Source organism: Acomys minous (assembly GCF_964271855.1).
Source record: "Acomys minous genome assembly, chromosome: 16".
In the NCBI taxonomy this organism is placed as follows: Eukaryota; Metazoa; Chordata; class Mammalia; order Rodentia; family Muridae; genus Acomys; species Acomys minous.
In genome coordinates this window covers 49135677-49162377 of record NC_140498.1, presented here as the reverse complement: position 1 = coordinate 49162377, position 26701 = coordinate 49135677, and the positions used below count along the sequence as shown (strand labels likewise).

Here is a 26701-nt window from a genome sequence, read left to right as displayed (position 1 = left end):
TTTCAGGAATAAAGAAACCAAGCTCACATATTTGAGTAGCAGAATATATTTCTCTACAGCTCTCTAGAGATGGTATAAGCAGATCTGTCATTTGACAACTGCAAACTGAATTGTTGCTTGATCTTAGAGTTCTAGAACAGGACAAAACTGGCTTTATCAGAATTACTTTAAAAATAATAATAATTTTGAGCCTGGTGTGCTGGCGCATGCCTTTAATCCCAGCACTCAGGAGGCAGAGGTGGGCGGATCATTGTGAGTTTGAGGCCAGCCTGGTCTACAAAGTGAGACCAGGACAGCCAAGGCTACACAGAGAAACCCTGTCTCGGAAAAAAAAAAAAAAGATGTGTTAGATAAGTACAATCCAAATTCATTTGCTTTATTCTGGGCTTTGTGCTATATTTATATCTGTGGAGGAAAGATTTGGAAAAATGTTTTTAATATTTCCATTAATTGAAAGTTGCCTGCTTCCTGTGGAGTTTTTAAGTTAGTAGTTGCGTGTAAGTGCAGGTGTGAATATGGTATGGCGCAGGTGTAGAGGCCAGAGACTACTTTGTGGAATTGGTTCTTCTACCTTTTTTGAGTGCCCGGCTTCTTCCACAATTATATGGGCTCAAGCATTGAACTCAGCTTGTCAGGTTTGTGTAGCAGCTATTTTATCTTATTTTTGTTTTTAGAGACAGGGTTTCTCTGTGTAATAGCCAAACCATCTGCCTCTGCCTCCCCAGTGCTGAGATTAAAGGCGTGCACCACCACACCGTATGTGGAGAGATCTTTACTTGCTGAACCATCTTGCTGGTTCTCAGATTTCTTTAAGTTGTCTGCAATTGGTAGTTTTTTTAAAGTGTTCTAAACAGACTTCTGATTTGAAACCCATTTAACTACCGTTGTTCTGATTGCTGAGGTGTGTGATGTCATTGAATGGCTGCTTTTATTATGTTAGAAGATAAGAATATACGATATAGCTCAATGTCTAATAGCACTTACTTTTCTTAACCAGTGCCTGTGGAGTCCTCTCAAGAACAGCCATTATTGTGTGAAGGTAATTATTTTAATGTCTAACCAAGAAAACAATTATGTTATCTATGTATAAAATTAGATACTGTTTTATGAGTATATATTGTATTTTAATTTTCTTCTCTAGGTTCAAATTCAGCTGTTAGCATGGAACTTTCGGAACCTGTTGGTAAGAATTTCTGACTATACTAATACAGTAATATGAAACTCTTTCACTCTCCAGATTTAAGGTACAAATGTAAGTATTCTGATGACTGAAGTGTCTGTGCTTAAACCACGCTGACTTTTTTGCTATTAGAATTTAAAAGTATAGCAAACTGAGCATTAACACAGCCTTGACAAATTAGTGCCTGCAAATGGAATTGAGTAGAGGGTTGCTAGCTAATTTAAAGGTTGTCCTTGTTGCTTGGGGAGGGTTGCTTTTTAAATGAAAGTTTCTCTGTCTGACAGCCCTGGCTTTTCTGCATCTCCTTCTGTAGAGAAGTTGCTGGGACTCACAGATTGCTGGGATTAAAAATGTGCATTACCATGCCCAGCTTCTTTTTTGCTGTTGTTTCTTGAGACTGGGTCTTTGTAGTCTAGCTGCCAAACTTGCCAAGATGGCCTTGAACTACTTGAACCTATCGTCTCTACTTTGAGAATGCTGGGATTACGGGCATGCCCCATTCTTTCTAGCTCTGACATTTCATCAAAAACGTCCATCCTTTAGAAAACACCTTCATACCAGGCATGGTGGCACACGTCTTTGACAACAGTGTTCGGGAGCAGAGGCACTTGGATCTCTGGGTTCTGGGCCAGCCTGGTCTACAGAGTTAGTCCAGGACAGCCAGGACTCTTGTTGCCCAGAGAAACCATGTGTCGGAAAAACAAAACAAACAAACAAAAAAACTTTCATTACTCTTAAAAGCTTCCTATTTCCAAGGTGGCTATTGATGTTGATGCCAAAGAGTTATTATTTATATAGAAAATTTACCTCTTAAGTTTTTTTCACACTCCTTATTCAGATTTTTATACTTACCATTCCCCCCCATCTATCAGGACATAGCTGGTGTTGGGAGTGGTGGCTTGCTTGTTTACATGCAGTCTACTCTTAGGAAATGACACCATCTAGGATAGCTGTGTGTTAATGGTATCAGTTCTGGTTTAAGGCTCTGCTGTCGGCACCAAGGCCAGCTTGAAAACCTACCCATCTCTTTGTGTGTCATGGGTGTCAGGAGAGGGGCTTAAGTGACTTGTACTTGCTGCTTTAAAGCCTGGGTGGTTAAAAGGCCGGCAGGTCTTTTTCCGGATATTGAATTAAAATATCTTTCTTCAGTAGAAAATGGAGAGACAGAAATGTCCCCAGAAGAATCATGGGAACACAAAGAAGAAATAAGTGAAGCAGAGCCGGGAGGTGGCTCCTCAGGAGATGGAAGGCCAGCAGAGGAGAGCACCCAAGAGATGATGGAAGAGGAAGAAGAAATACCAAAACCCAAGTCGGTGGTGGCACCACCAGGTGCTCCTAAGAAAGAGCATGTAAATGTAGTATTCATCGGGCATGTTGGTAAGTTGTCCTCATAGAACTCCTAAGCAGTGACCAGAGTTTACTGGAAACATCAAAGTGTAGAGTAAAACTGAGTCAGAATACTGAACGTCTATAATGCTCTGCATACACAGTCAGCACTGAGAGCTCACTGCAGGCCACATGTAAAGTGCCTTTGTTGTTGTTATTTTGCAAGAAAGTTTCTCAGTATAGCCCTGGCTGTCCTGGAATTCAATCTGTAGACCATGCTGGCCTCAAACTCTGCCTACCTCTGCCTCCCAAGTGTTGGAATTAAAGCCACGTGCCTGGCTTTTTTTTTTTTAATGTTTTTCAAGACAGGATTTCTCTGTATAACTGTCCTAACTGTCCTGGACTCGCTTTTTATAGACCAGGCTAGCCTTTAAGTCACAGCAATCCACCTGCCTCTGCCTCCCCAGTGATTAAAGGTGTGTGCCACCATGCCTGGTCTGCTTTTTTATTTTTTAAACTTGATTCAGCTGACAAAATTTTTTTGCCAGCTCTTTGTTTTTGAAGTTTGGGCAGATGAACTGTTTTGTAACGGCATCGAGGAAGAAAATGAACTTCAGTGTGTATATAATGGATTCTTATTTAGTCTGTAGACCATTGGCAATTGCTTGTCATACTGTAATATCTCTTAATTAGTAGCCAAGAAGTGTGCATATTTTTTGTGTTATCTTTATTTGATATGTTCCTTTTAATGGAGTTAACATTGTTATTAATTAATTTATTTATTCATTTATTTTGTTTTTTTTAAGACAGGATTTCTCTGTGTAGCTTTGGCTGTCCTGGCTTTGTTAACACTTACTATTCAGCTTAATTTTGTATGAAATTTGTAGAGTAACTTCTGGGTACTTGCCAAGTATCTGATTTAGCCAAACAAACAAGACCTCATTTTATGTTTTCTGACTTATCGTCAAATTGTCAGAGAAGAAAATCCCGAATTCTACCTGGAGACAGGGACTCGCTCTGTAGTAGTCCAGGCTGGCCTTCCACGGGCTCTTCCTGCTTCAGCCTCCTGAGCTGTAGTGTTGTGGATGGGCCTCGGCATGCTTGACTTACCCCCTTTAATATATCACGCCCTTTCCAGAAAACCAACTCTGAAATCTGTGAAGGAATGCTTGCTCTGTGTCCTAAAGTGAGAGGACATCTGCTCACATGGCCTGACATAGGCCTGTGATCCTGGCCTTTAGCTACACTCCTCTATGGCTATCTGGGGAATGTGTATTCTCTGGAACTGTGCTGCTAGCTGAAGGTCCACAAAGACCTTTTTTTTTTTTTTTTTTTAAAGATTTATTCATTTATTATTTGTGCAGTATTCTGCTTGCCAGAAGAGGGCACCAGATCTCATTATAGATGGTTGTGAGCCACCATGTGGTTGCTGGGAATTGAACTAGGGCCTTTGGAAGAACAAACAGTGCTCTTAACCACTGAGCCACCTCTCTAGCTTTTTTTTTTTTTTTTAACATTTATTTATTTACTATTGTGCATACAATGCTCTGCCTGCATGTACACCTGTAGGCCAGAAGAGGGCATCAGAATACATTCTAGATGGTTGTGAACCACCATGTGGTTGCTGGGAATTGAACTCAGGACCTCTGGAAGAGCAGTCAGTGCTCTTAGCCTCTGAGCCATCTCTCCAGCCCTTACAACAATCTTTTTAAAAAAATTATTTCTTATAGTCTTTCAAAGCTGGGCATGGTGGCACACGCCTTTAGTCCTAGCACTCAGGAGGCAGAGGCAGACGGATCTCTGTGAGTTCAAGGGCAGCCTGGTCTACAAAGAGTCCAAAACAGCCAAGGATACACAGAGAAACCCTGTCTCAAACAAACAAATTCTTCCTTACCAGGAAAGTATGTCTCAGTTACCATTGCCCTATAGGGCTTCTTAGCCTGGTTCATTGCATGTGGGAGAAAGTCTCTAGGATTTAATCTCTAAATTCTATTACAGTTCAATTGACTTTGCAAACCTTGATTATACATGATTTAAAAAAGAAAATCACTAGGCAATGAGGGCACAGGCCTTGAATCCCAGCACTCAGAGGCAGGGGGATCTTAGTGAGTTCCAGGACAGCCAGGGCTACACAGAGAAACCTTGTCTCAAAAAACAAAACAAAACAAAATCACTGCAGTTTTATATATTGGTTGTTTTTAACTTATGTTCCAATATTTTTGCTGTTCCTTTTAGATGCGGGCAAGTCGACCATAGGAGGGCAAATAATGTAAGTCTCTCTTTTCTCTAATGGTAGAGTTAGTTTGATTAGGTAAATTTCAGGCATTGTAAGCGTTCCTGTTGCCACAATTGAGATAAAAATTGGTTATCACATTAAGGTAGAAATGTTAATAATAATAATAATAATAATAATAATAATAATAATAATAATAATAATAATAATAATAATAATAAAATCATCTCTAGGGAAGGCAAGTATTAAATAATTTTTTTTTGGTAGTGTCATCGTTTGTTCTTAATCACTGTCAGACTCGTGGAACACTGTGTTTCTGAAATTTGTCTTTAAGAAACAAAACAACCATGGTTATACATAAGAGAAACCCTGTCTTGGAAGAAAGAAAGAAAGAGAGAAAACAATATGGTGTGCATGTTTGTGCATGTTTATGCATGTTGGTGTTTATATGTGTTTATGTGCCTGTACATGCAAATGCTGTACCAGGAAATCACGTGCCTTCCTGTTGCTGTCTGCTTTATTGCATTGGGATGAGTCTCTTACTGAATCAGAGGCTTTCTGGTTTGAGTTGACTGGCTGTAGCCACACAGCTTTTGGAATCTGCCTGTCTGTCCCATCCTACCACCCCACCCAGTGCTGAAGTTACAGCCACAGGAAGCCACGCCTAGTTTGTTTGTTTGTTTTGAGGCAGGGCTATGTACTACCACACCCATCTCCATGCCCAGTGTTTTATGTGGATACTACTAGGGCTTTGAACTTGTTGCTCCTGCTTGCAGAACACGAGCTCTTACTGACAAAGTGATCTTCCCATTCTTTTTTGGTTTTTTGAGACAGAGTTTCTCTGTGTAGCTTTGGCTTTCCTGAACCGCTTTGTAGACAGGCTGGCCTTGAACTTACAGCGATCTGCCTGCCTCTGCCTCCAAGTGCTGGGATTAAAGGTGTGGGCCACCACCGCTCAGCCCCATTCCCTCTTTTTAAAAAATGTATTTCTTTTCTTTTTTAAATTTATATTTATTTTATGTGCATTGCTGTTTTGCCTGCATGTATGTTTGTGTCAGATCCCCTGGAACTGGAACAGACAGTTGTGAGCTTCCATGTGGGTGCAAGAATTGAACCTGGGTCCTTTAGAAAAGGACCTTTAAAAGCCAGTGCTTTTAACCTCCAAGCCATCTCGTGTGTGTGTGTGTGTGTGTGTGTGTGTGTGTGTGTGTGTGTGTGTATGCATGCATGCATATGTATATGCATGTATATTGTGTTTTGGCTGGGCATTGTATGGTGCTGCAGACTGTTTAATTAATCCCAGCACTTGGGAAGCACAAGCAGGTGGATCTCTGTGAGTTTAAGGCCAGCCTTGTGTGCATAGAATTCCAGGCCAGCCAGTGGTATATAAAAAGAACTTGTCTCAAACAGTAACAAAATTTTAAAAGAAGCTAAGTTTGTTTGTTTGTTTGTTTATTTTTTGAGCCAGGGTTTCACTGTGTATCCCTGGCTGTCCTAGACTCACTTTGTAGACCAGGCTGGTCTCGAACTCACAGCTATCAGCCATCTGCCTGCCTCTGCCTCTCGAGTGCTGGGATTAAAGGCGTGTGCCACCACGCCCGACAAAGATATTCAGTTTTATGTGTATGCATATATGTGTGTGTTGTGAGTATGCATCCACACACGTAGGTGGGGGTGGAGGCCAGAAGAGGTTGCTGAACAAACCCCCTTAGAATGAGAATTACAGTAGTTTTGAGCTGTCTGATGTGGGTGCTAGGAACAGAACTGGGTTTTAAGTACTCTTAACCACTGAGCCCTTTCTCCAGCCCCTCTTCTTTAAATAGAAACCATACTTTTTAAAAAATCTTATTTGTGTGCATTAGTGCTTTGCTTGCGTGTTTATCGGTGTGAGGGCAGTCATACCCACCAGAACTGGAGATACCAACACTCGTGAGCTGCCATGTGGGTACTGGGAATTGAACCTGGGTCCTCAGAGCAGCCAGTGAAGGCTCTTAACCGCTGAGCCCCCTAGAAACCAGACTTCTAACTTTGATCTTTTCCTGGGTAATCTGATCTTCCTTTTGATGCTGGCAGTGAAAGTGACCGATAGCTCCCAGTCACCGATCACCAAGCTAAATATCCTTCTCTGTGGTGTACTATTGCTAGTGTCAGCTGAATAGGGTGTGTGTGTGTGTGTGTGTGTGTGTGTGTGTGTGTGTGTGTGTGTGTGTGTGTGTGTGTGTTTACATGCCCTTTTTTGTCTGTAATGGAGGCGTTCAGCACTGTAATATTAACTGGGCTTTGTGTTGCTTGATTTTTGCCCAAGAATAAGCAATAAGCTAATATTAGTGTTTTGGGGTTTGTTTGTTTGTTTTTTATTTTTATTTTATGTGTATGAGTGTTTTCATATACGTATGTGCACTGTGTGCATGCCTTGTGTCCTTGTCAGCAGGGCAGTAGTGGTGCATACCTTTAATGCCAGCATTTGGGAGGCAGAGTTAGGTAGATCTCTGAGTTTCAGGCCAGCCTGGACTACAGACAGGTTCTAAAATAGCCAGGGCTGCACAGAGAAACCTATTCTTGGGTGGGGGAGGGGGAGTTGAGGGGTGGGGGTGTTATGCCACCTTGAAGTAGTTAAAGATGGTTATGAACTGCCATGTGGGTGCCTGGAAGTGAACCCGGTTCCTCGGCAAGAGCAGCAAGCACTGTGTTTGGTTGGGTTGGATTGGGTTTCCTAACACAGGATCCTGGTACTAAACAAGAGCTCTGCAAAACCAAAAGTTTGATTCTGAGTCATGAATAAGCTGATTTTTGCTCCTGAAATTTATGTAGATTTAATCAAAGGCAAGTAGTCTGGCCATCATTCCAAGAATTTTTTATTTTTAATTGAAGAGGGGGAGAGGTGTGAGTGTGTATACATGTTCACATGTATATATGTTAGTCTACACATAGTGTTTGCATAATGAAGACATACAAGATAGGTGTTAGCGTATTCATTGAGCAGAGTTTCAACCCAGAGCTCTCTGATTTGATCTTACTGCAGGGTTCTGTCTTTGTCTCTGAGGCTGGACTAAGAGTCAGACAAACCTGCCTCTCCATCTGACACTTACATGGGTTCTGGGGATCCAAAGTTCCCATGTGTGTGACAAGTGCTATAACCACTGAGCCATTACTGCAGCCCTGATTTTTTACCATTTTGTACAAGCCACCTACTTGAAAAGACACCGACAGACCTCTAGTAATGCATTTTAGTATTGCCTCTTTGGTTTGTTTTTCTCTCTGTAGCCCTGGCTGTCCTGGACTTGCTTTGTAGACCAGGCTGGCCTTGAACTCACAGAGATCCACCTGCCTCTGCCTCTTGAGTACTAGGATTAAAGTTTGTGTGCCACTACACCTGGCTGGTTATTGACAACTTTAAAAAAGTGTGTGTGTGTGTGTGTGTGTGTGTGTGTGTGTGTGTGTGTGTGTGTGTGTACATGCCATGGTATATATATGGAGGACGAAGGAATCCTCAGTCTTTGCCTTCCACCTTATTTGAGATATGGTCTCTTGTTTGAGATATGGTCCCTTGTTTATTGCTGTGTATTGGGCTGGCTGCCACCTCCTACTCCCCAGGCTAGCTTCCTATCTCCCTGTAAATGGAGACGTGGTGCTACTGTGTCTGAGTTCTAGAGATCTGAACTAGAATTGTAAAGACTTGTGGAATAAATCCTTCCCACTGGGCTGCCTTCCCAATTTGACACATCTTTGTAATTAATTAAGAGGTCCTAAAATTCTGATTCCTTTTATGAATTTAGTACTATTTGTTCACAGTCAGTCATCAGAGAACCTGAGGACATGCTGTTGTATTGCTTGGTTGAGTAGTTTTAAGTGGTAATCCAGACGTCTTTTTGTTTTGGTTTGCTTTAGTTTTGGTTTTTCGAGACAGGTTTTCTTTATGTAGACTTGGCTATCTTGGACTCGCTTTGTTTTTTGTCTGTCTGTTTGTTTGTTTGTTTTGGTTTTGGTTTTGGTTTGTTTTTTGAGACAGGATTTCTCTGTGTAATAGCCCTGGCTGTCCTGGACTCCCTTTGTAGACCAAGTTGGCCTCGAACTCACAGAGTGCCTGCCTTTGCCTCCCCGAGTGCTGGGATTACAGGCATGTACCACCGTGCCTGCCTCCCAGACTTTAGTTAGCTAATAAGGTTCTGTGGGTGTAAGTGTTATTGTGCCTATTTTAGACAGTATGTTTTTTTGTTGGTGGGCTATAGTTGTGGTGGCTTTTTTATAGTTTCTTTTTTTTTTTGGTTTTTCGAGACAGGTTTTCTCTGTGTAGCCTTAGCTATCCTGGACTCACTTTGTAGACCAGGCTGTCCTCGAACTCACAGCGATCCGAGTGCTGGGATTAAAGGTGTGTGCCACCATGTCCTGCTTTTTTATGGCTTGTTTTCTTTTCTTTTTCTTTCTTTCTTTTTTTTCCATTCAGATTGTGAAGAACATATTGTAGGTAATTATGTGGGTAATATTTGGAATGAGAGTTACGGGAGCTTTGATTTAGATTGAAAAGATTTAGCAGGCTAGTGAGTTAGTCAGACAGTGTAGTCTTATATTGACTAAAGCTATTTTACGAATTTTTAGTCTTACATGTTCACATGCATGTGGGTACGTTGTAGAAAGATTGCAGAAACAATACGACGTTCCTATAATCCTTTTTACCTAATGTGAAAATCATGCACAAACTACATAGTACGGTAGTCAAAACTGAAAAACTAGTGCTGGGAATGCAAGTGTCAAAAGTACTAACTCATCAGACATGCATAAAGTCTTGGATTCAGTCCTCAGCACTGCTTAAAGCAAACAAACAAACACTTCAGGGTCAAAAGCTTCAACTGTTGGTTATTAGTTCTGGTTGGTTGGTTTGTCTGTCTGCCTGTAGGGTGCCACCATACCTGGTAAGTTTGAAGATCATTTATAATATTAAACAACAGATCTTAATAGAAGTTCATTTGCTTTTCCATTTTTTTTTTTAAAGAAAATTATTGGGTTTCTGTGTATGCTTGCCTGCTTGTGTGTGTGCGCGTGTACCTGAGCAGGCTAGAAAAGACTGTTGGATCTCCTGGAATTGTAGTGACAGGTTTCCATGTGGGTGCTGGGAACCAAACCTGGGTCCTCTACAAAAGCAGCAAGTGCTCTTAACTGCTGAACCATCTCTCCAGTCCCACCTCCCTTTTCTAAAATGTATGCGTATGGGAGACCAGGAGGAATGCTGGCTCTCCTGGAGTTGGGGTTACAGGTGGCTGTGAGCTGCCTGGTCAGAGTCCTGCAAACTGAACTGGGATCTTCCCGAAGAACAACAGCAGAACTGCTGAGTCATCTCTCTAGCCCCTGACCTTAGCAATTTAAAGATTTTTATTTTTTTATTTTTTTATTTTTTTTGAGACAGGGTTTCTCTCTATAGCTCTGGCACTCACTGTAGATGAAGCTGGTCTCACACTCATAGAGATCCACCTGCCTCTGCATCCCAAGTGCTGGGATTAAAGGTGTGTGCCACCACTCCCAGCCCTTAAGATTTATTTATTATTTATGCAGTGTTCTGCCGGCATGTGTGCCAGCATGCCAGAAGAGGGAATCAGATCTACTTATAGATGGTTGTGAGCCACCATGTGGTTGCTGGGAATTGAACTCAGGACCTTTGGAAGAACAGACAATGCTCTTAACCTCTGAGCCACCTCTCCAGCCCCGAATACATTTTTGGTTTTTGTTTTTTTTTTATGTTGTTGTTGTTTTGTTTTTTGAGACAGAGTTTCTCTGTGTAGCCTTGGCTGCCCTGGACTTGTTTTGTAGACCAGGCTGGCCTCGACTTCACATCAGTCTACCTGTGTCTGACTCCTGAGTGCTGAGCTTAAAGGCGTGTGCCACCATGCCTGGCTCCCGACATTCTTTAAGAATAACATAACCTGAGTGGTGGCAGCACATGTCTTTAAGCACTTAGGAGCCAGAGGCAGGCAGATCTCTTGAGTTCAAGGCCAGCCTGGTCTACACAGAGAAACCCTGTCTCAAAAAACAACAACAAAAATCACAGAAGTCATAATATATTTCATGTCCTGTGAGTATTGTGATATCAATAATGTTTTCTATCTGTCATATATATGTATATTCTTATATAGGTGTGTAGATATATGTCCTTTTTATATTTAAGCTAGGTTTCTGCCTAGTGAGATGGCTTAGTGGGCAAAGTTGAGCAGCTCTGACAACCCTTGGACACATGCAGTAGAAGAGGAAGACTGACTGCTGCTACTGTCCTGCCCTCCCCATGTACACCATGCTGGTGCACACACGGATAAATGAAATTCTGGTTTTAATAGCTTCTTTTCTGTAGTTCAGATTCCCTTCTAGTGCTTTAAGTGTTCCCTGCTTTGCTAAGGTACTAAGTATGTGCTTCTTTTTCAGGTATTTGACTGGAATGGTCGACAAAAGGACACTTGAGAAATATGAACGAGAAGCTAAAGAAAAAAACAGAGAAACTTGGTATAGTAAACTTGTATGATACTATGAGCGACTTTCAAGGAAACATGGTGGTACCCTTAATGTTTTTGTATTCTGTTCAAATACATATTTCTCAGCCAGGCCCAGTCTTTTTTTCTTTTTCTTTTTCTTTTTTTGGTTTTTCGAGACAGGGCTTCTCTGTGTAGCCTTGGCTGTCCTGGACTCACTTCATAGACCAGGCTGGCCTTGAACTCACAGAGATCTGCCTCCCAAGGGATGGGATTACAGGTGTGCGCTACTGTGCCTGCTTCTTCCTGGCTTTACAATGACTATATCCTATATCTGCCATATAGTTAGAAAAGTAAAATAAGGGCTTGACTCTTTCACTCTGTGACATTGGGGCTACTTGTAGTAGTTGCTTTTTCTATTGCTGTGATTAAACATCATGACCAGAAACAACTTCTAGACGGAAGAGATATTTGGACTTAGAGTTCTAGAGGGATACAAATCCATCGTGGCTGGGCTGCAGGGCCGCAAGCAGTCACGGTGGCTGGAATGGCAAGCCAAGAGCCGCCTAGAAGTGTAAAGCTTTAAGCTCTCTAAGCCAGCCTTCAGTGACACACGTCTTCCAACAGGGTCCCCTTTCTAAGCCTCCGCACGCAGCACTACCAGCTGTGGGCTGAGTATCCCATGCCCAAGACTGAGGCGGCAGACATTTCCCTGAAACCATAATAGTCATACTGTCACTCATCTTTGCTGCTCCTTGTTTCTGTGACCTTTCTTACAGGATTTTGATATGTAGTCCAGCATTGTCTCTAAACATTCAGTATTCTCCTGCCTCAGTCTCCCTGATACTGGAGTTATAGTCTTTTTCCCCATGTTGTCATTTTACCTTACGAATAATGTTTGCTTATAAACTAGTTGAATATGCAAATGTTCTATTTGAATCATAACAATGCATATTGAATTCTTTTGTTTTTATTTTACTAGTCTTTATGATACAGATGAATAGTGGATGTGAAACTAGATGTCACATTTAATAACATGTTTAATGGTAGACTAATGTTTTAAAGATAATCATGGGGCTGGAGAGATGGCTCAGTGGCTAAGAGCACTGCCTGTTCTTCAAGAGGTCCTGAGTTCAATTCCCAGCAACCACGTGGTGGCTCACAACCATCTATAATGTAATCTGATGCCCTCGTTAGCAGATAAAGCACTCATAGACAAATAAAGTTTTTTTTTTTTTAATCTGTAAAGATAATCATGTATTCTTTTAAAAATTCTTCCAGGTACTTATCTTGGGCCTTAGACACAAATCAGGAAGAACGAGACAAGGGTAAAACAGTAGAAGTGGGCCGTGCCTATTTTGAAACAGAAAAGAAGCATTTTACAATTCTAGATGCTCCTGGCCATAAGAGCTTTGTCCCAAATATGATTGGCGGTGCCTCTCAAGCTGACTTGGCTGTACTGGTAAGAAAGACATTTTTATCCTGTGCGTGTTTACTAATAGCCAAGGCTGTATCTTTCTTTTCCTCTGGAAAGGCTTGAACCCATGGCCTTTGTGTATTGCTATGCAAGTTCTCTATCACTGATTTGTGAAACAGGGTCTCTCCATGAAACTCTGGCAGGCCTGGTCTTGCCTCTAATTTAAGGTGTGCTCCACAATCCTAACTTTAACATTCTAATTCACTCTTTAAAAGTTGTGGGATTGGGGGGGAGGGCGTTTGGTTTTGGTTTTTGAGACAGGGTTTCTCTATAATAGCCCTGGCTGTCCTTGACTAGCTTTGTAGACCAGGCTGGCCTCCAGCTCACAGAGATCCACCTGCCTCTGCCTCCCAAGTGCTGGGATTAAAGGCGTGGTGGCTGAGCATATTCTCTTAGAATTTTTGTTCTGTTTTGTTTATAGTATTAGAGATTAAACCCAGTAGGGGCTGGAGAGGTGGTTTAGTGGTTAACAGTACATACTGCTTTTGCAGAGGACTTGAGTTTGATTCTTAGCATCCTTGTCTGGTGGCTCAGAATTGGCTGTAAGTCATCCAAGGATATCTGTCTGATGCTTCTGGCCTTAGCTGGCACCCACACACACGCATAGTAATCATTGGTCCTGGGACCCTGAAATTGCTAAACAACTGCCTTACACATCCTTACCATGAAAAGAAAGTATGTGAACTGTTTGTTTTGATACTTGGCACAGCACATAGGAACAGCTCCACTAATGAGCCATACCCGCTCAACCTCAGATCTTTTGGGTTTGTTTGTTTGTTTGGCTTTTGTTTTTGCTTACTCCAAGACAGGGTTTCATTGGCCTGTCGTAGAACTCGCTCTTGTTTTTTTGTTTTTGTTTTTTTGTATTTTCCATTTTTGGTTTTTGAGACAGCGTTTGTGTGTATAATAGCCCTGTCTGTCCTTGATTGGCTTTGTAGACCAGGCTGGCCTCCAGCTCACAGAGCCACCTGCCTCTGCCTCCTGTGCTGGGATTAAAGGTGTGCGCAAAGGACTTGAAACCCTCACATCCTTAAGCCATTCAGACACTATGTGATTGGACCTGTCCATTGTAACCCGTTTGCTCCCAGTTCCTTGGAATGCCTTCTTAAAGAACCATAGGCACTTTGCTTCCAGATTTGGTGGTGACGGGGTCGGATGGGGCCTGATAGGCCGGATAGCAGGGCAGAGAGACCACTGAGTGTCTAAGAATAAATTACTTGATTTCTTGAAATAGGTCATCTCAGCCAGGAAAGGAGAGTTTGAAACTGGATTCGAAAAAGGAGGACAGACAAGAGAACACGCGATGTTGGCAAAGACAGCAGGTGTCAAACACTTAATTGTGCTTATAAATAAGATGGATGATCCCACAGTGAACTGGAGCAATGAGAGGTAAGCTGGTCTTTACAGACGAGCCAGTGAAGTCATGGATGGTTTGTCATCGTTTGCAGCGTTTCTTCCAGTTTTGTTGACCTTTAATTTGTTTATTGATGAAACTAGAGTTCATTTAGTTGGCATAATTGAGCTATTTCTAAATATTCATAGGTATGAAGAATGTAAAGAGAAACTAGTACCATTTTTGAAAAAAGTTGGCTTCAATCCCAAAAAGGACATTCATTTTATGCCCTGCTCAGGACTGACGGGAGCAAATCTCAAAGAGCAATCAGATTTCTGTCCTTGGTACATGTGAGTAACCTTTCTTACTTTCTTTAAAGGGAGGATTGGCATATCTTAATAGTAATTGGAAGAGATTTTGGCTGTAGTCTTGGTTTTAAAAACACTAGGACCATTGCCTTTTAAAAACCTATGTGGTGGATTATTGTTGTTGTTACTATTTTGGTATATATGCTGTATGCTTAGGTGTGTAATGTGAAGGTGTGCCTGCCCTTTTCATGTATGTACTGGTTACGAGTTGACACCACATGATTTCTTCTATTACTTCCATCTTAATCTTGTTTTGTTTTTCGTTTTCTAAGAGGCAGGGTTTCTCTTGTTGTCCTTGCTGTCCTGGAACCACGTTGAAGACCAGGCTGGCCTAAAACTGCCCACCTCTGCCTCCTGAGCTCTGGGATTAAAGGCATGCGCCACCACGCCCAGCCTCCATCTTAATCTTTTGAGACAGTTGTTAACTGAACTTGAAACTAACTGATTTGGCTGGAGTGACTGACTAAAGAGCCCTGGGATCAGCCTGTCTGCTCCCCAGTGCTGGGATTATAGTGCATGCACTACCTGCATTGCAGGCATTTTCCACCTTGGCCTATAACTCAAGTCAGTATGTGGATGCCTTACAAGTATGAGGCCCCCATCCACCACCCCCATTCAATTTCCCAGTCCCACTTACTCAAACACACCAAAGAACCAAAAAGCTTTCTTTTCTTTCTTTCTTTTTTTTTTAAAGATTTATTTATTTATTATGTATACAGTGTTGTGCCTGCATGTGTGTCTGCCCACCAGGAGAGGGCACCAGATCTCATTATAGATGATTATAAGCCAGCATGTGGTTGCTAGGAAATTGAACTCAGGAGCTTTGGAAGAACAGACAATGCTCTTAAACTCTGAGCCATCTCTCCAGACCCCAAAAAAGTTTTTTTTATGTATAAGTCCTTACTATATAAATGATAATTAGCAAGTATTTTTTTCCACTCTATATTATGTTCCTTCTTTCCTTCCCTTTCTTTCATTCCTATTTGTTTGTTTTGGGTGGAATCCAGAGCCTTTAGCGTGTTCTGTATCACTGAGCTCAACCTTCTGCTCCTAGTTCCTGCGGGAGTGTGGGTGCACATGAACTACAGTGCCGAGGTGGAGGTCAGAAGACAGCTGGGAGAGGTTGTTTCTCTCTCACTTCTCTTGCTTAGACAGGCAGGCCTCAGCTGGCCCATGATTAATCATGTGACTCCCATCTCTGCCTCCCTCTCACCTTCTCTTAGCCCTGGAATTACAAATGTGAATAAGCGCGTGCGCGCACGTGTGTGTGTGTGTGTGTGTGTGTGTGTGTGTGTGTGTGTGTGTGTGTGATTTTTTTTTGTTCTTTGTTTTGTTTTTTAATTTTATTAGATTTATTTATTTAATACTTGTAGGCCAGAAGAGGGCACCAGATCTCATTATAGATGGTTGTGAGCCACCATGTGGTTGCTGGGAATTGAACTCAGGACCTTTGGAGGAGCAACAAGTGCTCTTAACCTCTGAGCCATCTTTCCAGCCCTTTGTTTTTATTCTTTAATACATAGCATATTGTGGTTGGTGCCTGCTGCCAAGCCTGGTGACCTGAGTTCACTCCCTGAAACCCTCATAGTAGAAAGAGAAAACAAGTTTCTGCAAGTTACCCTCTGAGCTCCACATGTGTACCAGGGCACCAGGGCATATACATACTCAGTGCATGAGTGAATGAAAGCACTGGCTGATGAAGGGCACAACGATTTAGCCCTGCAGAAGAGGATGAAGCCAGTCTAGTTTCTAGAGTAATTAAGTGTTAAGATTTTAGATTTTCAGGACTGGAGAGACGGCTCATTGGCTAAGAAGACTTGTTGCTCTTGCAGAGGGCCTGGAAGTTGGCTCCCAGCACCCACATGGCAGCTCACAGCCATCTGCAATTTCAGTTCTAGGGAGGGATCTGACTCTTTTTTCTCTCCTCCTGAGATAGAAGACATCCACGTTGTGCACATACATATATACAGACAAAACATTTAATACACATAAAATAAAACTGTAAACATAGCCGGGCATGGTAGCCCAAGTCCTTAATCCCAGCATTCGGGGAAGCAGAGGCAGCCCAATCTTTGTAAGTTCAAGACCAGCCTGGTCTACAAAGTGAGTCCAGGACAGCCAAGGCTACACAGAGAGATCCTATCTTGAAAAAAACTTACAAAAATTTTAAACGCGCGTGTGTGCACACACACACAAAACAATGCACCCAGCACTTGGAATGCAGAGACAGGTGGATCTCTGAGTTCGAGGACAGTCAGGGACATGCCGAAGAACTCTGTTTCAACAAACCATAAATAAATGAATCATAAATAAAGCACAAATTTAGATATTGAAAGAAAATCTTTTTTTCTTTTTATATTTAGTTTTCAGTTCACTTTTTGTGTAAGGTGTATGGTTTTTACCTAGCTAAGTTCACTTTGCTTTGGTATATGGATATCCAATTATTTGGTATAATTTCTGTGTTGTATTATCACCCTCTTTATTAATTAAATGGCTATAAATGTTGAGAAGTTTTTCTTCCCCGTCCCTCCTCTTCTGTTCAGTTTATCTTAAGACTGTACAGACTTGCTTACTGTAGAACTTTTTTTTTTTAAATGACAAACACAAGAGTATTTTATGGACTGTTTGATTTTTTTTTAACATTTTGTATTTAATTGCTTTTTAACTTTTTTTGTGTTTTTTTTCTTTTGTTTTTTTAGCTTTTTTTTTTTGAGACAGGGTTTCTCTGTGTAGCCTTGGCTGTCCTAGACTCACTTTTTGGACCAGGCTGGCCTCGAACTCACACGATCCACCTGCCTCTGCCTCCCGAGTGCTGGGATTAAAGGCGTGCGCCACCTCCGCCCAGCTTTAACAAATTGTACAGCTTACTGTAGAACTTTAAAACTGGTCAAAATGTTTTCTCTCTCTCTCTCTCTCTCTCTCTCTCTCTCTCTCTATCTCTATCTCTATCTCTTTCTCTCGTTACTGCAAAACAGACAGCCTTACTAGACAGTGCTGCCTCACAGTCATAGTAAAGGGGAAACAGTGTTACAGAATCCTGATTTTAAATTTCACAGCCATAAAATTGGGTAATAGAGTTGGGCATTTGGTACATGCCTACAATCCCAGCACTTGAGAGCTGATGCAGGAGATTTGAGGTTTAGGCAGTCTACAAGACATAGCAAAAACCCTGTGTCCCCATCCTTATACAGTTAATATTAAAAGGTAGGCTGTTACAAAACATTTTTTCTAATTAACATACATTTCTGGGGAAACTGAGCCAGCATGGTTCAGTGGGTCGAGGTGCTTGCTGCCAGCCAGGCCTAGAGGCTTTAGTCCTTCAGGGCTCAGAGCACTGGAGGAGAGGGCTGACTTCTGATCCATACACACACGCTCACACACGAACACATAAGTCAGTTAACAGATACCCAGATGAGTTTTGTGTGAGCTTGTAGTTTTCTGTTTTGAGACAAGAATCTTACTATGTAGCCTAGGTTAAAAGTAAGATAGTTTGTTTTGTTTTAGTTTTCTGGAGTGTAAGTTTCATAAAAAGGGAGTGTATTAAATGAAAATTGTCCATGGGAAAAATAAAATGTTACATGATTTTTTAAAATTTAAATTACATAATGTAACTTCTTAGGTTTTTAAAAATGATTATGTTAACTTTCTTTAATCGATATTGTTCTGTTCTCAGTGGCTTACCATTTATTCCATATCTGGATAATTTGCCAAACTTCAATAGATCAATTGATGGACCAATCAGGCTGCCAATTGTCGATAAGTACAAGGTACCTCAAAATTAAAGTTAACTACTGTATTTCAGGGGAGGTGAAATCATTATGTTTTGTTACGTTACAAAAAGATTTACTAAAATCATGTTTATTATCCTTTTGAGTGTTTGCTTATGGAAGGCCATGATTTATTCAATAAGCTCAGCTTGGGTGGGTATTTTCAGTAAGCCAGTCATTTTTAGCTGCAATCTTAATACAATGAAATAGCTGTTCTAAGAGGTGTTTCACATCAAAATTGGTAGATATTAGTAAGCGGCCATACAAAAATGGTACACTAAGTTATAATAGTATCTTTATATGAGGGCTTATTTTGTCGGAGTGGACTTACTGGGTGTGTTGGCGTATGCTTTTAATGTTAGCACTTAGGAGGCAGAGACAGATGTATCTATTAACTTGAGGCCAGCCTGGTCTACATAGCAAATTCCAGGCTGGCCTGGGCTACATGATGAAACCCTATCTCCTCAAAAACAACTCCACACATCTCAACCTCAAGCTGTATTTTTCAACTCCCCCCCCCCCACACACACACACACACCGAGACAGGGTCTCTGTGTAGCCCTGGCTGTCCTAGACTAACTTTATAGACCAGGCTGGCCTCGAACTCACAGCGATCCACCTGCCTCTGCCTTCCAAGTGCTGGGATTAAAGGCCTGCGCCACCACGCCCGGCCAGCTTCATTTTTTTTTTTTAAAGGTAGTTTTACAGTACAGGGGCTTGTCCTTCGGCTTGGGCTTTGTGGTGCACAACAGACAAACTGTCTGCCACTGAGGTATATCCTAAGCCCTCGGCTCAGTCTTTAAACTTTGACAGTAACAATTCCTAGCCAGGCAAGGTGACATGCCTTTAATCCTAGCACTCAGGAGGCAAAGGCAGCCTGGTCTGCAGAGTGAGTTCAAGGAGAGCCAAGGTTACACACACACACACACATTATTTATTTCTGTGCTATTCTCTGCATGAAACTTTTTTTGAACCTTAGGCATTCTTTGTTATTTAATATAAATGTAATCAGGCCCACGATACAAATTATTATGAAGTATGTGTTACTTCCCCTGTGTTTAAGAATAATTGTAAACATTCTGTTGCTTATTAAGCTAAATTTTTCCTTGATTAGTAAATCCCATAGAATATCACTTTGGGTTATTCACCTGCTATAATTTGTAATAAAAATTGTAAAGTTTTTAATTTTCTTATTCTAAATTTGAATAGGACATGGGGACTGTGGTTCTGGGAAAGCTGGAATCTGGATCTATTTGTAAAGGCCAGCAGCTTGTAATGATGCCAAACAAGGTAAGAGTTTAGTATGTGTTCTCTTACTTAAGATTGTCTCTTGAAAATATACACAAGCAGGCGGATCACTGGGAGTTCGAGACCAGCCTGGTCTATAACGTGAGTCCAGGACAGCCAAGGTTACACAGAGAAACCCTGTCTTGGGGGGGAAAAAAGAAAAAGAAAAAAGAAAATATTCGCAGATTCTAAATTTTTAAAAAACTTTGGAATTTCTGCTAAAACAAACTTAGGTTTTATAAGTAATGATTATTTTATTAATGCTCAGTGTCAAATTTAAGGACAAATGGAAGCTGGGCAGTAGTGGCACATTCCTCTAATTCCAGGATTTGGTAGACAGGTGGATTTCTGAGTTCCAGGTCAGCCTGGTCTTAAGTTCCAGGACAGCCAGGGCTACACACAGAGAAAACCTGTCTTGAAAAACCAAAAAGAAAAGAAAAGAATAGGGGACAATAAAAATAAATTATTTATATATATTATCACTAACCCTTTAAAAAGGGAAACTATAACATTCTCCAACACAAAAGAGCTTATTTAACATGATGTTACGCAGTTGAAAGCCAAGTACACAAAGTCAAATAATGGTTTGTGTTTGGTTTTTGTGGTACTGGAACTAAAACTCAGGGCCTGTAAATGCTAAGCCGCCTTCTGCCACTGGTTATATCCCTTGCCCCTCAGCTAACTGCATGATTTTATGTGAGGTACCTTAGAGATAAGGAGCTGTTGTTCATTGAGTGTGTCTACGTTCACATGGCAACATGAGAGTCTAGTTTTGAAGTTTGGTTTCATTTATGAACATACTCCTACCAAGCTTTATGCTTAAAGATAGTAAATATTAGGGGCTCAGGAGTGGCTCCGTGGTAGAGTGCTTACTACTCTTGTAGAGTACCCGAGTTTGGTTCCAGCACTTTGAGTGGCTTACAACTGTCCCTAACTCCATTTCTAGGAGATCTGTGATGTTTTCTGGACTCTGTGGGCATTTGTACTCATTTGTTTTGCGTCAATAAATAAGTCTTTTTAAAAAACTTTTTGGTTTTTTAAGACAGGGTCTCTCTGTGTAGCCTTGGCTGTCCTGGACTCGCTTTGTAGGGCCGGGCAGTGGTGGCACACACCTTTAATCCCAGCACTCAGGAGGCAGAGGCAGGCGAATCTCTATGAGTTCGAGGCGAGCCTGGTCTACAAAAAAACAAATTTTAAATGTATTTACAATCAAACATTTTAAAGCTGGATATGGCAGTGCATATCTGTAATCTCAGCACTTGGGAGATAGAGGCAGAAAAATTTGGAGTCCAAGGTCATTCATAATTGGCATTTGAGGTCAGCTTAGGTAATTTATAAAAAAAATTAAGTCAAAAGCCAGGTATGGTGGCGCAGGCCTTCAATTCCAGCACTCGAGAGGCAGAGGAAGGCAGATCGCTGAGTTCAAGCCCAGCCTGGTCTACAAAGTGAGGACAGTCAAGGATACACAGAGAAACCCTGTTTGGGGGGGGGAGGGGATTTTTAAGTCAGGTGTGGTGGCATACACTTTAATCCTAGTACTCTGGAGGCAGAGGCAAGCTGATCTCTGAGTTTGAGGCCAGCCTGGTCTACAGAGTGACTCCACAGAGAAACCCTGTCTGGAAATCAAAAAAAAGAAAGAGCATAGTAAAGGGCTGGCGGGGTGGCTCTATAGATTAAAGACTTGACCCTTGATACCTATAACCCACATATAGGTGAAAGGAAAGAAACTACCCCACAGAGTTGTCCTATGACCTCTACACACACACACACACACACACACACCCCAGATACATTTACAAACAAAAATTCCTATTAGTGGGCTTAAAAGTAGTTTGATGATTTCTACTTTGGAGTACTACAAAAACTATTCCAAGACAGAAATTGATGTTCTTAGTGCTTCCTAGGTAAATACCTTTTGCTAAGCTCTTGCTTTTAAAGAAATAAAACATGTAATCCTGTGGTTGCAATGCCCATATCACTCCCCACATCCTTCCCATGCAGTGCTGTGGCCTATTGGGGAAACAAAAGAACAAGTGACATTTAGTACATCAACAACACTATTTTGACCATTGCAGCACATGACTCTAGCTCCTTTCCTCCAAGGAAATCCTGGACTCATTAAACAATATGCTTTTTTAAAGAAGATTTGCTCATTGTTAATTTGTACATATGAGTACTTAGGCTGCATTTGTGCATTATGTACACCTGGTACCCACAGCAGCCAGAAGAGAGCATCTGGGTATTCCTGGAGCTGGAGTTATGAATGGTGTGAGCCACCAGTTGGGTGCTGGGAATTGAACATGGGTCCTTTGGAGAGCAGCAAATGCTCCTAAAAGCCGTGCCATCTCTCTAGCCTAAACAATGTGCTTTTAAAGTTCAGTTGTTAAAATAACTTTCAAAAACACACTTATTTCAGCATTGACCTGCTTTGGGGAGATAATTTTTGAGCTCTGAAATTTGCATCTAAAGAGGTAAAAAACCAATTATTAGATTGGTATTTGTCTTAGTTTCTGTGGTTGTTAAAAAATACCTGGAGAAAGGGTACTGAACAGAAGGGTCTGGAGAGGTGACTCTGCACTTAAGGAGTACTTGGCCTAATCCCAGCGCCAGGGATCCTGCGCCCTCTGCTGGCCTCCACAGACCTTGCAGCATGGCCCTCTACACCCAGACAAGCACACATAAGTAAAAGTAACTTTCTAAGAGCAGTCAAAGGGACTGGAGGGATGGCCAGCCTGGTCTACAGATCGGGTTCCAGGTCAGCCAAGGCTACACAGAGAATCCCTGTCTTGAAAAACCAAAGAAAGCTGTTAGAATATGATATTTAAAAATAGCAAATGTGATAGCTGCCACTTTGTAGCCAGTGGTAGAGTGCCTGTCTGACATGCACAAGTCACTGCGGTTCATCACCGTTTCCTCAATTTTTATTTTGACTTATGAATTTGTAGCTTCTTAGCAAATGAACATCGAGGTTGTTCTATGTCCTATAATGCAGTCCACGTGTCACAAAACCTCCAACTTTGTTTCCTTTTAAGCACAATGTGGAAGTTCTTGGAATACTTTCTGATGATGTAGAAACAGACGCCGTAGCTCCAGGTGAAAACCTCAAAATCAGACTGAAAGGAATTGAAGAGGAGGAGATTCTTCCAGGATTCATCCTTTGCGATCTTAATAATCTTTGTCATTCTGGACGCACATTTGATGCCCAGGTAAATAAGTGGCTACGTTCATCTTTGTGGTTGTTAAAGCCTCGGTTCCTAGAATGTCCTGAGTATTTGTGACTTCCTGTAGCCAGTATCAGAGAAACTCGTGTGTACACTACAGCCACAATACCTCACGGTTTCAAGGTGCTAGAAGAATTTACTAGGTTGTATTTTCTTCTAAATGGAATTTTATTTTTGGTTGTTCGTAAAAGTTAGAGTCATACTCACTTTGTAAATAAATGTTTAAAGTTTCCTTGATTTGACTATAGCATACTTGCCTGCACAGCCAGAGCTAGTGTGTTTTTAGACTTGGGTCACACTTACATTTAACCTGATCGTCTTGAGAGAGTGACAGCCAGTGACAGGTACCATTAGCAGAACTCTTTGAGTACTATTAAACTGGAGCTGGGGCGACGGCTTAGTGGATGAGAGTTCTTGCTGCTCTCACAGAAGACCTGGGTTCAGTTCGAAGGACCTATGGGTTACAGCTGCCTGTAGTCCAATTCCGTGGGATTCAGCCCCTCTCCTGGCTTCCTCAGGCACCAAGCTGGCAGGTGGTGCGCAGACAGACATGCAGGCAGGATACTCATACACATAAAATCAAATAAATCTTAACCCTTACCCCAAAAAGTATGACGAAAGGTTTTTGGGTTTTTGTTTTTGTTGTAATACCAAATACATTCACTTGTTTGCTAACTGGGCCTTGAGTATTGACAGTTGGATAGGCTATGGGACGATCACAGCTAGGGCTGACTACGTTAGTTCTGTGGGTAGTACTAAGTGAAGGCTTCTCAGAAAGAAGCCCGTTGACCTGAGATCAGCCAGGCACTTGCTAGTTGCTGTACAGTGAGCTGAGGCTGGGCAGCTTGAGCTAGCCTAGCAACAAATAACCAGGTATAGCACATTAACAGAAAAGTGATTTCAGTTATTTCTTGGGATAACTGTGGGTTTGGTTCTGTTCTAATTTGACAGATAGTGATTATAGAGCACAAGTCCATCATCTGCCCGGGGTACAATGCGGTGCTGCACATTCACACCTGTATCGAGGAAGTGGAAATAACAGTGAGTTGGGGTTTGGGATGGCTGGTTTGTTTTGTTGTTTGTTTTTGCTGGAGGAGGGTGTGTCCTGGTGCGTATGTAGAGGTCAGAGGTTGTCGTCCTTGTTTTGAGATAGGATCTCACTACTAGGCTGGCTTGGAACTCATCATGTTAAGATTACAGGTATTCAATACCTGTACCTGGGTTACATTTATCTATATTCTTAAGAATTTTAGTTATATTTAATTTTTTTTTTTCTTACCCTCTTTCTTACCTAAGGCCTTAATCTGCTTGGTAGACAAAAAATCAGGAGAAAAAAGTAAGACTCGACCCCGTTTTGTGAAACAAGATCAAGTATGCATTGCTCGTTTAAGGACAGCAGGAACCATCTGTCTGGAGACCTTTAAAGACTTCCCTCAGATGGGGCGTTTTACCTTAAGAGATGAGGGTAAGGGTTTTTCAATGTTTAGTAATCAACATTATCTAAGTACTGTCTATATTATAGCAGGTTCAAAGTAAGCCCGGGTTTATGTTCTGTTCTTGAATATATTAAACAACAAATAGAATTACCTTACACTGGCAATAATGCTTCATGCAGACTAATTTAAGATTTCTATCATGAAGATTTCTACAGTAAATATGAAGAGTACAAGGGATATATGACTTGATTTTGATTTTTTTTTTCATAAATTGTCCTTCACATTCTTGGGGCATCTATTTCTGTCTGTCTTTGATTGATGCAGAATAGCTTGACTTCTATCAATCCAAGAATTCCTTGGTATGAAAGCGAAATGATTGTTATGGAACCTTCCTTTGTAGGCTAATGTTTCTAACAGATGATTTTTTAGAAATTTTTTTGTTTTGTTTTGTTTTTCAAGACAGGGTTTCTCTGTGTAGCCTTGGCTATCCTGGACTCCCTTTGAAGACCAGGCTGGCCTCAAACTCACAGCAATCCATCTGCCACTGCCTCCCAAGTGCTAGGATTAAAGGCGTGTGCCACCACTGTCTGGTGTTGTTTTATTTATTTTTTATTTATATAGTATTCCGCCCACGGGTATGTGCACCAATTTGCATCATAAGTGGGTGTAAGCCACCATGTGGTTGCTGGGAATTGAGCTCAGGAACTTTGGAAGACAGTCAGTGCTCTGTTTTTGTTTTTGTTTTGTGCTTTTCGAGACTGTGTAGCCTTGGCTGTCCTAGACTCACTTTGTAGACCAGGCTGCCCTTGAACTCAAAGCAATCTGCCTGCTTCTGCCTCCGAGTGTTGGGATTAAAGGTGTGTGCCACTGAGATCTCATGTAGTCCAGACTGTCTTCAAATTTACTGTGTAGTCTGTGATGATCTGATGATCCTAAGCTTCTGGTCCTCCTGCCTATACTTTGCAAGTCTTGTGACTCCTATCCCCAACACGGTGTGCTGCTGTTTGAGACAGGGTCTCATAGCGGAGCCCAGGCTGGCCTCCAACTCATTGCAGTTCTGCTGCCTTGGCTCCCTGCGAGCAGGATTACAAGTGTCAATTCCCATGTCTGGCAACTAGATAACTACATAAAGCTTTGCAGTTAAGCAGAAACACGGATAACCACTTAACTTGGTAGTTTTCAGGGTAGAGAATATAAAACTGTTGTTTTGATTTCTTTGTTTTTTTTTGGTTTGTTGTTGGTTGGTTGTTGTTTTGAGGCATCCTTTCTATGTAATACCCAGCTACCCTTGAGTTCAAGATCCCAAGTGCTAGAATTAGCAGCCTTTGCACTGTGTCCAGTTCTAAATAATTGTAGTTAGTCATTAGACCCTGATAAAACGGCAGCAGGTAGGAATTAAGGAAGTAGGAAGATTGCTTAGCTTCTAGGTTTTTTCATGAGCCCTGTGGGTTTGTACTGTTATCCCCTTTAGTCCTTCCAGGCATGCTCCTGGAAGAACAGTTTTACGGAGTTATATTATCTGTCTTTTTAATTGCTTAGGGACAGGTTTAGTTTTTTGGTAGCTATACACATGTATGTGGCCCTTTTTTTTTTTCATGTAGCAGATTTTTGAAGTATAGCCATGTTGCTGAATGTACTGTAATTCACTAATTTTTATCTGAGTGTGTTCTATTGTGTTTATGCCACTTCCCAGTAAGACTCATTGAAAGGCATTTTTTTTCCCTAAATTTCATTTCTAGGTAAGACCATTGCAATTGGAAAAGTTCTGAAACTGGTTCCAGAGAAAGACTAAGCATTTTCTTGATGACCCTGCACAATACTGTGAGGAAAATTGACTGCAAAAGCCTACTTCACACCGCCTTCTCTTATTTTCTGCCCATTGACAAACCCCATATTTTGCAAAGAAAATTCACAGCAAAAGTCCACATTATGTCAGCTTTCTCATATTGAGAGCTCTGCTATGCCACTGTTGAATTTTCCCCAAGATTTTGCCCCTTTCAAACTTTGCTTCCTTGGACAGATTTGGCAATAGCTTTGTAAGTGATGTGGACATAATTGCATACAATAATGAAAACCTACAAGAATTTTTTTGTTTTTCATTTTCCCCTTAGGCATAGTTAGTCTTTTTCCCCCCAGGCAGATCATTCTGAGTGTGCGAGTGTGTGTGCACATGTTAAAAAGACAACTACCATGTTAATAAAATATTCAATTTGAAACCCTTTCGGTATTTGAATTGCTTTTGAATACTGTTTTTTATCTCAATGTAACATTGTTGCATTAGCTTTTTAACTGCCAAGTAATTGAATACATTTTATTACTTGGATTTTTCTAGATTTCCCCTACCCACTCACTTTAAATGGGGCATTTACAAACACTGCTCAAGTTTGTATTAAAGGAAAGAATTTGTTTGATCCCTTATTTTGATGGTTGATGCATACATAAACACCTTTAACCAACATGACACGGCTTTACTAACTAGGTCTATTGGTTACTGTCTGCCAGTTTATATTTTAATATGATTTCTTAATCACAGTAAGTTGTTTGGTAGTTAAAAACAGCATTACTGTCATCTTTATAAGTAAAGCTTAATGAAACTATCCCCCTACAGACAATTCTATTAG

At 41.2% G+C, this 26701-nt stretch overlaps 1 protein-coding gene across 2 annotated transcripts in view; it reads left to right on the top strand.

The window, feature by feature from the left end:
- GSPT1 (G1 to S phase transition 1) overlaps window positions 1–26296 on the top strand; it is a 39161-nt gene extending 12865 nt beyond the window's left edge. The window contains exons 2-15 of one of the 2 annotated variants that reach the window (XM_084763175.1): window positions 998–1039; window positions 1142–1183; window positions 2333–2557; window positions 4742–4775; window positions 11148–11225; window positions 12473–12653; window positions 13903–14057; window positions 14211–14351; window positions 18043–18136; window positions 19346–19426; window positions 22456–22629; window positions 23596–23685; window positions 23941–24109; window positions 25820–26296. In XM_084763175.1, the coding sequence (XP_084619301.1) occupies window positions 998–1039; window positions 1142–1183; window positions 2333–2557; window positions 4742–4775; window positions 11148–11225; window positions 12473–12653; window positions 13903–14057; window positions 14211–14351; window positions 18043–18136; window positions 19346–19426; window positions 22456–22629; window positions 23596–23685; window positions 23941–24109; window positions 25820–25872 (1559 nt within the window). In that variant the 3' untranslated portion in view covers window positions 25873–26296. Of the gene's footprint in view, window positions 1–997; window positions 1040–1141; window positions 1184–2329; window positions 2558–4741; window positions 4776–11147; window positions 11226–12472; window positions 12654–13902; window positions 14058–14210; window positions 14352–18042; window positions 18137–19345; window positions 19427–22455; window positions 22630–23595; window positions 23686–23940; window positions 24110–25819 lie in introns of both variants that reach the window. The other variant, XM_084763174.1, reaches the window with a different exon arrangement.
- The last annotated feature ends 405 nt before the right edge of the window (window positions 26297–26701 follow it).